This window comes from Piliocolobus tephrosceles, chromosome 6 (genome assembly GCF_002776525.5).
Source record: "Piliocolobus tephrosceles isolate RC106 chromosome 6, ASM277652v3, whole genome shotgun sequence".
Classification (NCBI taxonomy): domain Eukaryota; kingdom Metazoa; phylum Chordata; class Mammalia; order Primates; family Cercopithecidae; genus Piliocolobus; species Piliocolobus tephrosceles.
The window spans coordinates 144,483,266-144,503,139 of record NC_045439.1 but is presented as its reverse complement, the minus strand read 5'-3'; the positions used below and the strand labels follow the sequence as shown (position 1 = coordinate 144,503,139).

General features: G+C 44.4%; 1 protein-coding gene across 1 annotated transcript in view; it reads right to left on the bottom strand.

Moving 5' to 3' along the window:
• Positions 1 to 19,874, bottom strand: part of THSD4 (thrombospondin type 1 domain containing 4) — a 674,086-nt gene that overhangs the window by 547,875 nt on the left and 106,337 nt on the right. Inside the window, exon 5 of the mRNA XM_023220857.1 lies at positions 10,001 to 10,103. Within this exon, the coding sequence (XP_023076625.1) occupies positions 10,001 to 10,103 (103 nt within the window). The remainder of the gene's footprint in view (positions 1 to 10,000; positions 10,104 to 19,874) is intronic.

Below are 19,874 nucleotides of genomic sequence, written 5' to 3'. Positions count from 1 at the left end.
CTGGTTATTTTAGTTAGCAATTCCTCTAACCTTTTTTCAAGGTTCTTAGCTTCCTTCCATTGGATTAGAACATGCTCCTTTAGCTTGGAGGGGTTTGTTATTACCCACCTTCTGAAGCCTGCTTTTGTCACATCAAACTCATTCTCCGTTCAGTTTTGTTCCCTTGCTGGCAAGCAGCTGTGATCCTTTGGAGGCGAAGAGGCATTCTGGTTTTTGAAATTTTCAGCCTTTTTGCACTGGTTTTTCCTCACCTTTGTGGATTTATCTACCTTTGTTCTTTGATGTTGGTGACCTTTAGAAGTGGTTTTTGCGTGGATGTCCTTTTTGTTGATGTTGATGCTATTCCTTTTTGTTTGTTAGTTTTCCTTCTAACAGGCCCCTCTTCTGCAGGTCTGCTGGAGTTTGTTGGAGGTCCACTCCAGATCCTATGGACCTAGGTATCACCAGCAGAGGCTGCAGAACAGCAAAGATTGCTGCCTGTTCCTTCCTCTGGAAGCTTTATCCCAAAGGGAACTCCACCAGATGCCAGCTGGTGCTCTCTTGTATGAGGTATCTGTCGACCCCCAATGGGAGGTGTCTTCCAGTCAGGAGGCACAGGGGTCAGGGACCCACTTGAGGAGGCAGTCTGTCCCTTACCAGAACTCAAGCGCTGTGCTGGCACATCCGCTGCTCTCTTCAGAGTCAGCAGGCAAGAATGTTTAAATCTGCTGAAGCTGCGCCCACATCTACCCCTTCTCCCAGGCGCTCTGCCCCAGGGAGACGGGGATTTTGTCTGTAAGCCCTCGAATGGGGCTGTTACCTTTCCTTCAGAGATACCCTGCCCAGTGAGGGGGAATCTACAGAGGCAGTCTGGTTACAGCGACTTTCCTGAGCTGCAGTAGGCTCTGTCCAGCTCCAACTTTCCGGTGGCTTTGTTTACACTGTGAGGGGAAAACTGCCTACTAAAGCCTCAGTAATGGCAGATGCCTCTCCCCCAATCAAGCTCAAGCATCTAAGGTCAACTTCAGACTTCTGTGCTGGCACCGAGAATTTCAAGCCAGTGGACCTTAGCTTGCTGGGCTCCATGGCAGTGGAATCTGCTGAGCTAGACCACTTGGCTCCCTGGCTTCAGACCCCTTTCCAGGAGAGTGAACAGTTTTATCTCACTAGCATTCCAGGGGCCACTGGGGTATGAAAAAAAACTCCTGCAGCTAGCTGGGTGTCTGCCCAAATGACTGCCCAGTTTTGTGCTTGAAACCCTGGGCCCTGGCGGTGTAGGCACCGGAGGGAATCTCCTGGTCTGCAGGTTGTGAAGACCATGGCAAAAGTGTAGTATCTGGGCCGGAGTGAACCATTCCTCACGGTACAGTCCCTCACGGCTTCCCTTGACTGGCGAGGGGAGTTCCCCAACCCCTTGTGCTTCCTGGGGGATGCAGCGCCCCACCCTGCTTTGGCTCAGCCTCCGTGGGCTGCACCCACTGTCTAACCAGTCCCTGTGTGATGAGCCAGGTACCTCAGTTGGAAATGCAGAAATCACTTGCCTTCTGCATTGATCTTGCTAGGAGCTGCAGACCGGAGCTGTTCCTACTTGACCATCTTGCCAGCCACCTCTGTTCCTCTTATAAGAACACTAATCCCATCAGATCAGGGCCCTGCCCTTAAGACCTCATTTAATCTTAAGTAGTTCCTTAGAGGCCCCATCTTCAAAGATGCTGGGGGTTAGGGCTCTAACATATGAATTTTAGACAGACATAAACATTTAGTCCATAGCATTCATTGTGTTGTGTATATTAGCAGAACTTTATATACCACAATAAGCTTTATTAACATAAGAAATGATACATGGGATGATAATGCCTTGGTGCCTCTCCTATACCTGGATCACCTTCTCAGTGTCCTTTAATGGCTGAGACTCTTTCCCCTGCTTCCTTAATGTAACTTACTCCAAAGCTCATTTCCTAGTCCTTGTAAAACCCATTTTGTACATTTTCTTGAAGGTCTTATCCACTAATCTCACCAAGGCTGATGATTGCAAGTATGGGTCTACAACCCTATGATATCTCCGTAAACTTCAGAACCTTGCATCCCCAATCTCCTGTTGGGTCCCACCATTCATTCAGACTCAACATATACAAGAGCAAAACCATCATTTTGAAATGTTTTCACAAAGAAGTTGCCCTCTGGGCTTTGTCCCCAGTGATATGCTCATCCTCAAAGCAAACATGGCCTAGTCTTGCCAGGTATCCCCTGGCACGTACAAGAGAGCTCTGAGAATGGATCTTGTTGGGGGCATCCCAGATCCACCCTTAACGAAACAGAAACTGCCTCTCATTGCCCTAAGGTCTGTCCCTTCCACTCTGAACGTTCACAGTGATTATGGATTATCTATGCACAGGGGTGGGCTGTAGGAATGAGAGTGCCTATGAATAAAGTGGCTTCATTAAAATGTGAACACTCTAATTCCAGGCCCACTGGCACTTAGTCATAAGCCTCCCTCCCTCATATATTACAGTTCTGATAATATTGTCTATGTTTTTATCTGACAGTGCCCCCTGCCCCGTCATGTCCCACCATGGTGTCTGTGTTAGAGCAGACTGCTGGACTGGTGGAGGAGTCAGAAGCATGCCTGGGGTATTGGCCTCCAGCATTCCATCTTTGGCCCCTCAGAGCCTTAATCAAGGGGGTAGATCATGACTGAAGTGGCTCAGGGCTCTGTGGATATCAGACTGTGTGGTGGCACCTTTAATATTCTCTGGAGTAACAGCTACTTTTCTTGCAAACAACCTAATAAAAGTCACCTGGACTTAGGAGGAACGTATTCAGGGAATTTCACTGGAGCTTCCTGCCTGCTAGTCACTAGGGCCAGCCACAGATATTCCATTTCTCCTCCTTTGAGCACATAGTGGGAGGGTACCTCCCTTCCTCCTTGGAATCACACCTCCTAGGTGTGATTCGTGACTTGCTTTGGCCAATGAGATGTGAGCAGAAACAATGTGGATCAATTCTAATTGAAGTTTTAAGAACCTGAGTCTGTATGGCTGGCTATTGTTAAGTCAAAAATAACAAGATTCTGGTAAGGTTGTGGAGAAAAAGGAACACTTACACACTGCTGGTGGGAGTGTAAATTAGTTCACCCATTGCGGAAGACAGTGTGGCAATTCCTCAAGGATCTAGAGACAGAAATACCATTCGGACCAGCCATCCCATTTCTGGGTATATACCCAAAGGAATATAAATCATTCTATTATAAAGACACATGCATGGGTTATTCACAAAAGCAAAGACATCGAATCAACCTAAATGCCCATCAATGATAAACTTGATAAAGAAAATGTATATATACACCATGGAATACTATGCAGCCATAAAAAAGAATGAGATCATATCCATTGCAGGGACATGGATAGAGGTGGAGGCCATTATCCCTAGCAAACTAATTCAGGAACAGAAAACCAAATACTGCATATTCTCACTTATAAGTGGGAGCTAAATGAGGAGAACACATGGACACAGAAAGGGGAACAACACACACTGGAGCCTATAAGAGGACAGAGACTGGGAGGAGGGAGAAGATCAGGAAAAGTAACTAATGGATACTAGGCTCAATAACTGGGTGATGAAATAATCTGTACGACAACCCCCCAGGACACATTTGCCTATGTAATAAACCTGCACATCCTGCACATCTACCCCTGAACTTAAAATAAAACTTAGAAAACAAACAAAAAAACAAAGAACTTAAACCTGGGTCACTTGTTCCCTTTCCCTACCTCAGTGAAAGCATGAGTTGAGATACAGCTTCTACCAGCCTGGGTCCCCAGGTAAGCAAAATATACCCATCCTTACACATGGAAGGTGAACAGGAGGCAAGCTTTTGTCACGTTAAGTCATTTGGATTTGGGGGTTATTTGTTACTGTAACATAAGCCAGCCACTGCTGACAGATACAACCAGTTGATGACCTTCACTTTCTGACTCAGCCTCCCCTCTGGCTTTTCAATTGCCACTCTTTAGTTCAGCTCTCGGAGACACACAGTGCACTCAAGCTACCCAAACATAAAGCTGCCACCTATCAGTTTTAAGGATTAACACTGATACCTGATGCCCTACGGTCTATAGCAACCCAGCAAAACTCCAGTCTCATGGTGTCCAGCCCCATTACCCTTGGCAGGAAAACAGGTAGAATTTTCTCCAATCTCAGCACCTAAACAAGTGGCTTCCTATGAAACTGCCCATGCTAGGTCGAATGGCTATATATATATATACATCTACACACACACACACACACACATATATATATATATATTTGCTGTCCAAGACAAAGAGTGAAAGGGGACTGGGACAACAGACATAAATTATCACTGTCCTGGGTGAACTGGGATGCATAGGCACCCTAATTCCACTTTTGCCATCTTTACAGTAATAGGTCCTGGGCTATGAGAAAAATTCCTGGAGGCATTATCTAAGGATAGGTCACCAAATCAAGGAAATGCAATTAAAGGCTTAAAAAGAACATCTGGTAAAATTAATGTGTTTATCAGAGAGTATACTCTGCTTTTACTATTCTATGTGGCATTGCACTGAATGAGTGCAGCTGTTTCCCTAAGTAGGCACATGTGAATAGCAGTAGACATCCAAACAAAACCAAGAGCCCGATGCAAAATCCAGCCGTAAAGCATGAACACCCTGCAGAAATATTAGCAGTGTCTTCCTCCCACCGGTCAGCCTGGGAGCCATTTAAGAGGAGGAAGGATAAAATCAAGAAAACAATCTTAGCAGCAAAAAGAATTATTTAAACAAAGCCAAAGTAAACTCAACTTCAGTGACCATAGGCTTCCTCTCTCCTTCTAGGCATGTGAAAAATATCAATGTCAGTGACTATTTTAAAAGACTGCATTATTTTCTAGTAACACTTTGTACAGAATAGCTGATTAATCCACATTAGGGTGGCAATTAGTTGATTCAACGTCTCAGTGGCTTCCAGTAAAGAAGTATGCACTGATTTTGGTAGAAGAATGTTTTCCTGTCTGTCTCAATCCCCACTTCCCTATCTCCCCTTCATGTGATGTGGGTCCTCCACCACAGGGTTGGTCACATGACCTGTGCTAACCCAAGTACCCCATCCCCCAAACTAGGGTCCAGGGATGGGAACAGGATCTAAACAAGACCATGGTACAGTCTGTCTGGGATTGGAACAGTCACTAGGTATATTAGTTTCCTAGGACTGATGTAACATATCACACAAACTGGTTGGCATCCTGTTGAACACAAACAAGAGAAATGTATTCTCTCACAGTCTGAAGGCTAGAAATCCAAAACCAATGTGTTCGTAGGGTCACTCTCCCTCCAAAGTCTCTGGAGGAAGGATCCTTCCATGCATCTTTCTGGTTTCTGGAAGGTGCCGGCAATTCTTGGTGTTCTTTGGCTCATAGCTGCATCACTCCCATGTCTGCCTCCGCCTTCACATGGGCTGTCTTCCCCGTCTGCGTCTTCCCATGGTGTTCTCTGTGTGGGTCCCCAGTCACAATGGATTAAGGCCTATACTACTCCACTGTGACCTCTTCTAAACTTACATCTTAATTAGATCTGCAAAGACCCTCTTTCCAAAAGAAGGTTACATCACAGGTACCAGGGGGACCCTTTCTTTTTTGAGACGGAGGTTTGCTCTTGTTGCCCAGGCTGGAGCGCAATGGCACAATCTCGGCTCACCACAACCTCTGCCTCCTGGGTTCAAGTGATTCTCCTGCCTCAGCCTCCTGAGTAGCTGGGATTACAGGCATGCGCCACCACATCCAGGTAATTTTTTGTATTTTTAGTAGAGATGGGGTTTCACCATGGTGTTCAGGCTGGTCACGAACTCCCAACCTCAGGTGATCAACCCGCCTCGGCCTCCCAAAGTGCTGGGATTACAGGCATGAGCCACCGCACCTGGCCTAGGGGTACCTTTAATAAATCTTTTTGGGGGTACAATTCAGCCCACAAGACCAGGTGAGAAAGTCCCTCCCACTATGATTGCAAGCTCAAACCCACGGTAAGCCTGCTCGCCTGCCCGAGATGAAGTAAACAGAACCTAGAGATGGAGAAAGATGAGAAAGGCAGGGTCCTAATGTTACTGATTCCATGGAATGCAGCCATATCTGAATCCCAGGACACCTCTTGCATTTCCCAGTAACATGACCAACAAAATACCTTTCTGATCAAAATGTATTTAGTTTGGGTTTCTGTCACTTACAACCAAGAGTTCCAATTAATATATCCACCAATGAATAATGCTCTGTAATGTGAATTCAAGTAGTTTCCCATAATCTGGGTGGAAGAGAGAGAGGATGGAAATATTTGTGAAAAAGATTGGTTATGTGCTGATAACTAACGGAATTAAGTGGGTACATAGGAGCTTATCACACTATTATACTATTCTCCCTACTTTACCTATGTTGGAAATTTTCCAAAAAATCAGTTAAATCACATGTTCAAAAAACAAGTTCTTTTAGGTCTCATACTTAAAGTCTAGCACAAATCAGAGGGGAAAAAATAACAGAAAAAGTAGACTCATACATGAGCCAGACAATAGCAGGCATCCACATGAAATACACCAAAACATTAGCAAAGTTTTCTTTGTGGTCTGCATAGGGCTATCAATATAAGACCTGCATCTACCAGACCTCAAGGTCTTAGACAACAACAGCTGACTGATGGCCACCTCAGACCATGCAGAAAAGGTCTGGCACGGCAGCTTCTGCTCCTGGGGAAATAACAGAACACACACTACTCAGTGTAGTGTGGAATTCATCTTTCCCCCCAGGTAATCACAATAAAGCAGCTATTATCCACAGCCAGCCATAAAGCAAGGGTACAGCTCAGACAAAAGACGGGGTCACTTCTTATCTAAATGTTCACTGAAAAGCACTGTTGTTCTGACACAAGAATGTATTTCATGATTTATCAAATACCCATGATTCTGTCCTTCGATGTAGGCTAGAGTCATCCCCTCTTGGATTAGAGGTTCTCTACCCTAGCTACCCATAAGAATCACCTGGGATCTTTAAAAAATCCTGATGTCCAGGCTGCACCCCAGACCAATTAAATCACAATCTCTGGGGAGGGGTCTAGGCATCAGTGTTTCTAGGAGGCTCCTCAGTGATTCTAATGAGCAACGAGAGTTGAGAACCACTGCACTGGACAGACCTACATCTGTGAGGCAGTTGAGGCAGCCGCTCACTTTGGATACGTGCCTCACTTCTCTAAGGCATCTGCTACTATCACTTGGAGCAAATTCACTTCTGGATCTACTCTAGTGAGTAGATCTCAATCAATCCAGAACCTTGTTCCTCCCTCTTTGTATTAGTTTCCTAGAGCTGTATGACAAAATACCATAAACTTGATGACTGCAAACAAGAGAAATTTATTCTCACAGTTCTAGAGGCTGAGAGTCGAAAATCACGGTGTTGGCAGGGCCATGCCCACTTTGAAGGCTCTAGGCAAGGATGCTTCCTTGTCTCTTCCCAGCTCTTGCTGGCTGCCAGCAATCCCTGGTGTTACCTTGTAGAAGCATTACTCCAATCTCTGTCTTCATCATCACTTGGCATCCTCCCTGTATGCCTGTGTCCTTTCTCCTCTTCTTCTTTTTTTTTTTTTTTTTTTTTTTGAGACAGAGTTGCACTCTTGTTGCCCAGGCTGCAGTGCAATGGCACGATCTCAGCTCACCCCAACCTCCGCTTCCCAGGTTCAAGTGATTCTCCTGCCTCAGCCTCCTGAGTAGCTGGGATTACAGGCACGTGCCACCACACCCAGCTAATTTTGTATTTTTTAGTAGAGAGAGGGATTCTCCATGTTGGTCAGTCTGGTCTCGAACTCCCAACCTCAGGTGATCCACCCACCTTGGCCTCCCAACTTTCTCCTCTTCTTATCAGAACACCAGTCTTTCTAGATTAAGAGCCCACCCTACTCCAATATGAACTCAACATAACTGATTACATCTGCACTGACTCTATTTCCAAATAAGGTCTCATTCTAAGGTTCTAGGAAGAATACTAATTTGGGTGGTGAGCAGGGGCAGTATTTAACCCAGTGCATTCTTCCTCACCCATATTAAGTGAGTTTTACACTTTGTCTTCACCAGAATGCATGTAAGACATAACTAATTGGGAGTACAATGCCTTTAATAAATTTTATTTTGAAATCATTTTAGATTTATAGGAAAGTTACAAAGATAGTACAAAAGTTCCTGTATACCCTTTACCCAGCTTCGCCTAACGTTAACATGTTTCAAAACCATTTATAGGCTGGGTACGGTGGCTCACGTCTGTAATCCCAGTACTTTGGGAGGCTGAGGTGGGTGGATCACTTGAGGTCAGGAGTTTGAGGCCAGCCTGGCCAACATGGCAAGACCCCATCTCTACTAAAAATACAAAAATTAGCCAGGCGTAGTGGTGCACACCTGTAATCCCAGCTACTCGGGAGGCTAAGGCAGGAGAATTGCTTGAACCCAGGAGGCGGAGGTTGCAATGACCTGAGATTGTGCCACCTCACTCCAGCCTGGGCGACAGTACAAGACCCCATCTCAAAAACAGAACAAAAACAAACAAACCATTCATAAAAACTAAGACATTAACTCTGGTACAATGCTATTAACTGAACTATACACTTTATGCCTATTTCACCAGGTTTTCCAACAATGCCGTTTTTCTGTTTCAGGATTCAAATCAGGATACCACCTTAAATTTAACATAATGCTCTTAAAAATGAAACAGGTCAGAACCAAGCTCTATTTACAGAATTAAATCAAAACTTCACTTTGGCATCCTTCTTTTGCTCACGCTTCACCCTGTTCCCCATCCCATGTATTTGCATTCAGCTAGTTCTATGTTTCCTCTGTATATCCTTCCTGCTTGAATTTGATAGTCTCAATTTTTTAGTCAAGTTAGTTCTTAACATGGGACCACTCTGAGAATCTAACAGAAGCCATGGAGTCGCTGAGAACGCTGCACAATTTAGCATCCAATTTCAGAGCAGTCAGATACTAATCCACTTCCCTCCTCCCCAAGGGCTTCTACCTAAGTATAGAACCACCTTGCAGAGTTTGGCTTCCCCAGGCATTGATTCTGCAATGAAATCATCACAACTCACTATCAATCTCCCTTCCAAGGCAATTTCTCCAGATCCTGGACATAGTGCAGTGCTCCATACTCTGGGTCTTGGCCAACCTTAGCTGTCCCAGCCACTGCCTCAGGCTGAGGCTGAGAAGGGCTGGCTGTGCAGAGCTCTCACACTGGGCCCTGAAGGCAGCTGGACTCCCTCTCCAGCCAACTTGGCTGTAAGCATAGAACCCCCACAAGTTCTGCTTGACCCAACACCTCTTCTGAGCCCACTTTCTCCACGAGTGGGAAGAAATATCTCAGAATGTTAACACTTCTCAGTCCACAAGCCATGTTATCATCTGAATTTCAACAAAGAAAAGTGACTCCAGCACGCAGAGCGGGATCAACTTGCTCTACCAACTTTGGATCTTCTGTCATTTGGAAATGACGGGGATCTTGGACTTACAGCAATGCCTGCCTACTATTATCTTTGGAATCAGTATGTGAGGCCCCCTAGAGATGAGAAACATACAAATGTACAACCCCACATGTTCTCTTAAGCTCCCATACCAGCCCTTGTAGCAGTAACCAAGGAAAGGGAAACTCCATCTGCACTCACAGCTCACAACCTTATGTTTGAACCTCTTCTCCAACTGACTCCTTGAACCCTGTTCTGACCCTCTCACCCTGCCATCCTTGGATGTTGCTTGTTTCCATCAACGCCTCATCCATCTGACTCATGCTGAAGATGGTCCAGGTGTCACCTGAGCTTTGCTACCTTTGGTAAAGACCTGTGCAGGCTTCTCTTTGCCCTGGAGTCACACTTTGTCCCCTACTGACACCCCAGCCAGGATCACACCAATACCTCCAACATCAATCAGAAGTCAGCAAGAATGGAAAATAGACTAAAGTAACTTCTATGGACAGGGCTGGGTCTATTCTTACCTTCTGCAAATGGTTCCCATTCATAAAACCGGCCCATGAATGGCTTGTTGTTGTAGGATGCACACTGTACCTCCCGGATACTTCTACTGCTTTCTGGACATACCTAATAAAGCAGATATTAAATATGCAATTAGTGTCCATACTGTTCATAGCTCCAGGATACATCTCCAAACTCTGGATACCTTTCCAACTTTATTTATTTTTTATTTTTATTCTTATTTATTTTGGGGGGCGCTCTTGTCACCCAGGCGAGAGTGCAGTGCCCAATCTCGACTCACTACAAAGTCCACCTCCCAAGTTCAAGTGATTCTCCTGCCTCAGCCTCCCAAGTAGCTGGGATTACAGGCACCCACTACCATACCTGGCTAATATTTGTATTTTTTGTAGAGATGGGCTTTCACCATGTTGGTCAGGCTGGTCTTGAACTCCTGACCTCAGGTGATCCACCCACCTCAGCCTCCCAAAGCGCTGGGATTACAGGCAGAAGCCATCGTGCCCGGCCCATTTCCAACTTTAAATACCAGCCCTCTTCTACCTAAACTACTGAGTTTCTGATCATTTGCTCATAACCTGCATGAAAAAGTTTAAATGCAGATCCCCAGGTTTCACGTATGCCAACTCAATCATTATAGGGGCAAGAAATTTTTAACAAGCTCCCCAGATTATTTTTTTGCACACTGTAATTTGAAAACCACTGATCTAAACCTTCTACTCCTGACAAGTCAGTCTACTCCATTCTCTCAAAGAGGCCATCTGCTTCTGTTTGAGTTTGTTCATGCCATTCCCCTTGCATGGAATAGTAGTCACAGCAGACACGTTCAGAGCCCTTACCTTCGCCAGGCACTACTTTAAACATGTTCCACATATGAACTCATTTAATCTTCACAACAACCAATGAGGTAAACACTGTAGTTTTACAGATTTTTCATGAGAGCAAACTGAGGCATGGAGGAGTCACACAGCCAGTGAGGTGTGGGGCCTGGATTTAAATGCAAGCAGCCTGGTTCCCACCAGGCTGTCTCTCATTGTCCTCCCCATCTTCTCTAAATTCTATTTTAAATTCTGTCCCACCTAAAGCAGGAATTTCCGACCTTCTGCGTGCAAAACAATCACCCAGAGATCCTTTTGGAAATGCAAACTTCTGGATCCCTCCATGAAGGATTATTATTCAGTAAATCTGGGATGAAATCCAGAGATCTGTATTTTATCAAGTTTATCCAGGTGATTCTGATGCACTAGACTACTCAAGGAAAACATACTGCTCCCTCTGGCTTTTTTCTTCCTCATTTATAAATGGTAAATATGAGCAAAGTGTGGTATAGAGTAAATAAGTATGAGACAGAAAATAATAAGATCAGAATCTCTAATTCATATTGTGGATAAAGTATGATCTAGCTTTGTTGAACCCGAACTATACTCTAAGTGTGTGTGTGTGTGTGTGTGTGTGTGTGTGTGTGTGAATAATCAGAAGGAAAAGAAGCCTGGCCCCTGAAACATCAAACAGTACTGTGTAGAAGTCGTCTCTGGAATAAACTGCTAATAGGATAGTTCAAAGTCTTCAAGGATTTGTAGAGAAATCTACTGTATGTATCAGAAATATTAGGTCTCCTGGAAGATGAGGGACCAGAGGAAGGACTGAAAATAGGTGTGAGGGTAAACATCTCCTGCTTGATTAAGGACAGTCGCAGCTGGGGAGGCTGCTGGTACAAACGTGCAGTGTGGTCATTACCCTGCTGTGGTCTGAGCTGAACCATATGGAGCAAGAAACCCTCTAAAGCAGAACAGGATGGAAACTGGTAGGAAAAAACAGGCAGGGTGAACACGCAGGGTGGGCTGAGCTCTGACAATCAGTGAGAGGCAGACAGGCCACGGAAGCCTGTCTCCTAGGGCTCTGGAAGCCAACCTCCTGGCAACCCTGAAGCTGGGCCCATGTAAGCTTCCAGCAACACCAGCTGTCTCCATGAAGGGTTTTGAGTTAACTAAGATGCTTTTCACAGCCCTTTGGCCTGGCCAAAGTTCGAGTAGGATGTGAATAGCTGGGTGACTTGGAGAGGCCACCATCCCTGTAGCAGTCCCCAAGTACAGCTTCGAGAAAGAAACCTTAAAGAGTTTGTTAAAAATGCAGATTCTCAAGCCTCACTCTGGCAGGAGAGTGGGGAAAAGAGCCCAGGCATATATGCTTGAAGTGCTCCTTGGGTGATTCTGGTGCAGCCTGTGCATCCTAACCTGTGCAGCAGCGATGAAGAGCCACGCCCAAGCCCCATCTCACTCCACTCCAAATTACTTAACACAGAATCACAGAGTGTTAGAGCAAAAGAAAAAATCAAATCCAACCCCTTTCATTTACAGATGAGGGAACTGAGACCTGGAGATGTGGCAAGCCTTGCCAAAGGCTCCACAGTGACACAGAAGCAGAGCCCAGAGCGCTGATGGCCCACTCTGTCCATAATCAGAACTAGAGATCAGCTGCTGGGCTGCAGGTCTTCATAACAGAAACAGACCAGCACAAGCGGCTGAAGGTCCTGTTCCTCAAATAACTACACCTAAGTAAAGCCAAGGTGCTCCACAATGAGGCTGCAGCTAGAAGCCACCCTTCATTAACCTGGTGACAGTTACTAGAATTGGAAGCTGTAGACTACAAAGACTTAGACAGTCTGCTTAACCTCTCTCTCTCAATGAGTAAAACGGCTAATAGGCTAGACCACAAACCAATGCACATTCAGAATTATCTAGAATTGCTTAGTACTTGATAACATAAATGTCTATTTCATGACTGAGAAAGGAGTCCACAATCCATTAAGTTATAATTGTTAAAAAGATTATGTGTGTGGAGTGTGTGTGTACATACACAGAGAGAGGTTAAAAGTGTTATCTCTGGAAGGTGATATTATAGATGTTAATTTATAATTAATTGTTATATTTGTGTTATTTATTTTTTTCTGCAATAAACATGTAATATTTATGTAATAAAAGTGACAATTGGCCAGGCAGGCGCAGTGGCTCATGGTTGTAATCCCCTAGCACTTTGGGAGGCCGAGGCAGGCGGATCACTTGAGGTCTGGAGTTTGAGATCAGCCTGCCAACATAGTGTAACCCTGTCTCTACTAAAAGTACAAAAAATTAGCTGGGTGTGGTAGCATGCACCTGTGATCCCAGCTACTCGGGAGGCTGAGGCAGGAGAATCACCTAAACCTGTGAGGAAGAGGTTGCAATGAGCTGAGATCGTGCCTCTGCACTCTAGCCTGGGCGACAAAGCAAGACTCTGTCTCAAAAAAAAAAAAAAAAAAAAAAAAAAGTGACAATGAATCAGAATTGAGCCCTTCCAAATACACTAGCCCTTAGCTAGCTTTGCATGTCCTTGCAGTTTAAGGTATGGCTTAATACTCCACTAATGCCCAGTTTAGGGTATGGCTTAATATTCCACTAATGCCCAGTGCTCTCACATCCATACACATCTGCCAACCCAACTTACTGTGGATCATTCAGGATATCCTGTCCCTTGGTCACCATTAAGTCATTCACATCTAAGCATAGCCCGGTTCCTATCTAAGGCAGAAGAGCTTAACGTGGCATCAGAGCCACAATGGTCAGCAGATCCACCTGCAGTTGCCAGGAGTCAGCTGAGCCCAGTAGGAGGTAACGAGGTGTCCTGGTAGACGGGCATGGCCCTATGTGTGACTCCACCAAGGACTCACATGACGCCAGGCAAACTGCATGGGCATAGCCCTGTGTGTGACTCCAGCAAGGACGCACATGACGCCAGGCAAACTGCAAGCCTGGAGGGCAGAGGGATGTGGCCAGAGAAATGCAAGGCTTCTTGGGCCCGGATGTGGAAGTGGGTTATTAAGGCAGCATTATGGTATAGGCAAGGAAGGCAGAAGCCTGGACTGATGATACTGATGATGATAATGATGATGATACCTAACTTTTATTGAGCATTTATTAAATGTTAGACATTCCACTATGTGATTTACATATATTCAGCTCATTTAATCCTCACAATAACTATTATACCCATTTTACAGACGAGGAACCCAAGGCAACAAAAAGTTAAATGAGCTGCATAAGGTCACAGGGCTTGTAAGTGGTGAAATCAAGATTTGAACCTTGACACTTTGCATCTGGAATCCATCATAGTAACCACTATGCCACGGTGCCCTCCTTGACTGTGTAGACAATAAAGTTAATTTGTGATGGGTCCTCAGACAAGAGAGCCATAACTGTGTCTTGTCTATTGTCAGGATAGGGCTAGAGGCAAAAGCTGGAATCAGTCCCCAAGGCCTGGTGAAGTGGCTGGCCTCTGCTACAAGGAGCATGGAGCTGTGGAGTGAGAAGGAAAACCAAGCAGGGCTTGGGAAATCCTGTTTCATGTCTCTTTTATAGATTACATCTGTTTGTACTTGTCATACTATTATCGGGATGTGATCTCCTCTCATTTTAACAGACTCTCTGAAGTTAAAACTTCCAGGTTACAGATCCTTTTACCCCTTCTTAGGTTTTAAATTGGTTGTTTCCTGATGTCATGGACTGAGTCACCTTCACCTTATCAGTAATCGTCTGTACATTACACTGTGAACTGGCCCTGGGGACAGGTTTCCTGCAGATAGCTAGCAGATCCTTTCCATGGGCAGAGATTCTTGCAATCTTCAGGCCAGAAAACTGAGACGGGGAAAAGCCATGTAGATAGAGATCAGGCTCATTCAGGATGAGACTAACAAAGTCTGGAGATTTAGAGCCAAGTAATGCCCCTGGGAGATAACCTCCCTTCAAATGACTCCCACCCAAAAGAGGGAGGGATGTTTCCACTGGACTTTTAATGGAAGAGAAATAAAGATGTACTTTAATATGATTAGCTGACTCCTTATAAAGCAGTATGAGCCCTATCCAAAGTTCCATCTAGACAATTGCCTGGGGTTGCTATGAGTCACAAATAGTATTATGGAAACTCCAGCTACATTTCTAGTGACCCTGGTTAATCTGAAATGACAACTGCCTGTACCCAACTTCACTGCTCGAGAGGCCACCATCAGTGATCACAAACTTACCTTTTGGTAATTAATTACTGTCATCTCCCCAGGAGATGAACAGCATCATCTCCAATGTAGCGGTGCCAAGGAACATGACCTTGAAGTCTGCCTGCGTCAGATACGCAATTTTTTTATCCTTTTCATTGCTATGAATTCAATCAAAAGACCAGCTACCATAGCAACATGTGATGTATTTAACGTCACCACAGTCATGAAACCTTTAAAAAAAATAAATCTAGAAAATGTCCCTGCACTGTCATGAGAAAGTGGCTGTGTGACCTTGGGAAAAACATTTAGCTTCTCAAAGTCTAAACTACCACAATTGACTAACAAGCCCTGTACCACCTTCCAGGCCCCAATCCCCAGGGGGTTTTATGGGGATTTTTAAGTGGTAATATATTAATGTTTCTAGCTCTCTGTAATGCTCAATAAACATTTGCTGAAGTGGAGACACCAAATGTCCACTGTGGAGAATCCAGTAGTTCCAGAAGCCGTACGTGCCTGAAAACTATGTGTTCTGAGCAAACATGCCCTTCCTTCCTTTCTCATCTATAGCTGGAAAATGGGCTTGTTTTCTAGCTATAGAGAAATAGCTCCGGTTATCTTGTACATTTTTCAAATATATTTAATATCTCCTTTCTCAAATTACACAGAACAAACTCAACCTCACAAAAACCTTTGCCACCTTCCACCACAGACATTTTCCAGTCAGGGAATTAACTGGTTTGTCCAAAGAGTTGGGTAAAGGCTTTGGATGTTTTTTGTTTGTTTGTTTTGTTTTGTTTTAATCTGAGATTTTCTTAATTCTCAAATGCTTTTTTTTTTTTTTTTTCCATCCAAGGGAAGTTCATAATGTTCTCCTAGGGAGAGGTGTTTCCCTCTCATTCAATACCTACATCAAAGCCCCAAAGGATGTTAATGTGACACTAAGCCCAGCCATTCACCCAGGCCAATCTTAGATTTTTAAATATCCAAGATCCCTTCAAATCTAGGCCTATCTCAAGAGTGCTTACTTATGACTGCCTATTTATATTATTTACATATCTCTATATCTGTAAGAAGACCTAAAAAAGAATTCTGTTTTCCCTAACTAATCAGGAAGCACATGGCAAAATGTAAACTTGTTAAAAAAGTTAGTCTCTGCAGTGTGGCCCATGCCTGTGATCCCAGCACTTTTGGAGGCTAAATTGGGAGCATGCTTGAGTGCAGAAGTTCAAGACCACCATGGGCAACATAGCAAGACCCCATCTCTACACAAAATAAAAATAAGCTGAGCATAGTAGTGCATGCCTGTAGGCTGAGGCAGAAGGATTGTTTGAATCCAGGAGTTTGAGGCTGTAGTGAGCTATGATCATGCCGCTTCACTCCAACCTGGACAACACAGTGAGACCCTGTCTCAAGCAAAACCAAAACCAAAAACCAAACCACCTTACTCTCCCAGGCAGCACACATTTCCTAGTGGCTACTTCCGGTATCACACTAATAAGACTGGCTTCCTTCCCCTCTGCTATCTGCTGAGGCAGGGTGTAAAATTCCATTCAAAGGCAAATATTCATTGCAGCGCTCCATGTCAGGTGTTGACAGTAATGAGGATACAAAGAAGAATCTGCCATAATAGCCTCCCTCAGGGACTTACAGGCCAACTCGAGAAAAATGCATAAACAAAAATGTATAATGCATGGAAAGGAATGTAGTGAATTGTTTGGACACAACATTTCTAATCTTGCAAAGGAAGGAGTTAACTGATTTTTCCTAATGTTGAAAAATCGAGAAAATAAAAATTGTTAATATACTACATATAGCCAAAAAAATAAGTTAAAATAAAAAATGTGGCTAGTGTAGATCAGCAGGAGTGGAAGGAAAGGGGGTCATTTCTTCATCTTCCGGAATAAGGAGTTGATGCAGAAAATTTAAGTTGATATATCGAGAAGCAGGGGTATTAATATGCCATTTCGAGTTATAGAGAGAATGAACATAAGAACAACAAGTTAAAAATCACTGGCTGTGATTACATCTTGAGAGAGAGACTAGGATATACATGTCTTTGCTGTTCTGATATTTCTTACTCTTGTTTGTACAACTTTTTATAATCATGAAAAATGACAACTGTTAACAATTCTTGTGTATATATATTTGTGTGTGTGTGTGTATAAATATACACAGGTTTATGTATACACATATGTGTGTGTGGTGTATGTATATACACGTATACATGTTTAAATATACATATATGTGTGTGATTTATGTAAGTGTGTATGTGTGTGTGTGTGTGTGTGCATATATATATATGAAAAAGTAAGAGAATTTTCTATGGAAATTCCAAGTGGTCTGAGAAGACAGAAAGAAAAATGCTGCAAAAAGCACTGATTCTCACACATATTTCCTAGATGAGGAGGCTAGTGATAAGCTCATGATAAGAGAAACTAGTGTTGAAACCCCCAGTCTGCCCATCCAATAACTGGCCTCATGGTTCCTGGCAAGCTTCACACCTTACAGAACTGTACTCGATTCTTACTTGGCCCGTCTACTAAGTTTTTGCTTAAAATTGCAGTCCGAAAGTTGTTAGTTCCTCTTTCATTCAATATCAGACTAGAGATGGAGTAGAATTAGAATCTGCCTGCAGAGAGCACACCCAGCTAGATTTAAGATTTGGCCAACACCTTCCCCTTATTTGCACTTACTTTGGGGCAGAAACAACTACAAATGGATAAATCCATTGTCAAAAGCCAGTCCTACCCCAGGGAAATTCACTGGAGAGTCATTGATACCAGAACTCATCACATCCATGTTTGCTATAAGTTGCTTTTAGCCCCAGGAGTTTCTCCCTCATAATGTTAAGTGCACTCTGTCTAAACTCAGGATCACGCCTCCTTTGGCAGCAAAGCCCCTTAAAAACTCATAATTTTGTCCCTGCCTTGCACTACAGCCTCCCTCCTCCAGAAGAGGTCAGAGTATCAATCAGTCTCCTCTCCAGGGAGAAAATGTTGCATTCAGAGCGCCTAGGAGAAAGCGTTCAATTCGGAGTACCTAAGAGAAAGTGGGAAGAGAGACACCTAAGCCTCCAGGACAAAGGCAGAAAGGAATTTTGTTGTTGTTGTGTTAGAGACAAGGTATTGCTCTGCCCCCCAGGATGGAGTACAGTGGTGTGATCCTAGTTCAAAGCATCCTCCAACTCCTGGGCTCAAACAATCCTCCCACCTCAAGCCTCCTGAGTAACTGGGACCACAGGCACACACCATCAACCTCAGCTGTTCTTCAAATTTTTTGCAGAGACAAGGTCTCACTATGTTCCCCAGGCTGGTCTTGGACTCCTGGCCTCTGGCCTCAAGCAGTCCTCCCATCACGGCCTGTCACAGTGCTGGGATTACAGGCATGAGCCAATTAAGCCCAACTGAGCCTGGCCAGAAAAGGGTTTTTTTTTTCAACTGCATCCCCTCAGGCACCAGAGGAATTGAGGTTTGATTTCTCCTTCCTCCGTTGCAATCCCTATAAAAACTCTAGCTATCAAGTCTTGGAATTCAATGAGCTTCCATGAAGAAGGAACTTAACTGTTTACTCTGTTCCTTGAGTTCCTATTACTTTTAGCCCTCACTGAGAAAGTACAGGGCTGCGGATTAATCATGGCTTCCGCCCTGTGTTGCCCCTTCACTGCTGAAGACAAACTTGCAGGTGAAGTCTTCACTCATTAGAAACACATCTGATTCCACCAAGAGGTCCTTGAGTGCCTCCTCCTTGCTCCTCAGCACTTACAAGACTGCAAAGGGCCTCCAGGACCCCTGTCACTTGCTCTTCCTAAAGCATCCTCCCTCGCCTGGATAATCCGCACTCGAACTCCACCCAAGCCAGGTTAATTTCCACTGTGCGGGGATTTGAAAGGACCTATGTGGCATGTGCAATGGCACATATGATCTACACTGTTAATGCCTTTTTATGAGTCTATCCCTCTTACTGAACTCAAGCTGCATAAGGCAAGAGCCTGCTCCCATCTCACTGTCTCCAACCATAGCCTAACACCTCACCCCACGCAATCAACGTCAATGTTATGCTTATGGACTCCAAGCAAAAGCCTTCTCTTGGGAGTACTTAAAAGACTTTGAGCCACTGCACTCCAACCTGTGCAACAGAGCGAGACTCTGTCTCAAAACACAAAACACAAAAAACAAAACAAACACACACACACAAAAAAAAACAAGGCCGGGTGCAGTGGTTCATGCCTGTTATCACAGCACTTTGGGAGGCCACGGTGGGCAGATCACCTGAGGTCAGGAGCTGGAGACCAGCCTGGCCAACATGGTGAAACTCTGTCTCTACTAAAAATACAAAAATTAGCTGGGTATGGCAGCGTGCACCTGTAATTCCAGCTACTTGGGAGGGTGAGGTGGAAGAATGGCTTGAACCCGGGAAGTGGAGGTTGTAGTGAGCTGAGATCGCACCACTGTACTCTAGCCTGGGCGACAGAGTGAGACTCTATCTCAAAAAAAGAGAGAGATAACTAAGAGATTAAATCCACAGAGGAAAGGCTGATGTTATTCCAAGCTCCGCCGACCACCCACACTCTGTATATGAACCCATTGTACCACTTCCGTTCTGCACACTTCTGAGGCACCAGGATTAACTGTTAATTCATTTAATCTCCCAACAGGCCTCTGGGGCTGCTACTACCATCAGCCCAGTTTTGTGGATGAGATAACTGAGGATGAGAAAATTAAGCCCCTTGCCCAAAGTCACACAGCTAGCTGGATGCTCACAGAAAGTGCAGCGCCAGAGTCCACCATAGTTCTAGGGATAAAATAAGGGTTTTGAAAGATGTGCATGTGTGTATGCTCAGCAAAAAGGACTGTGTAAAA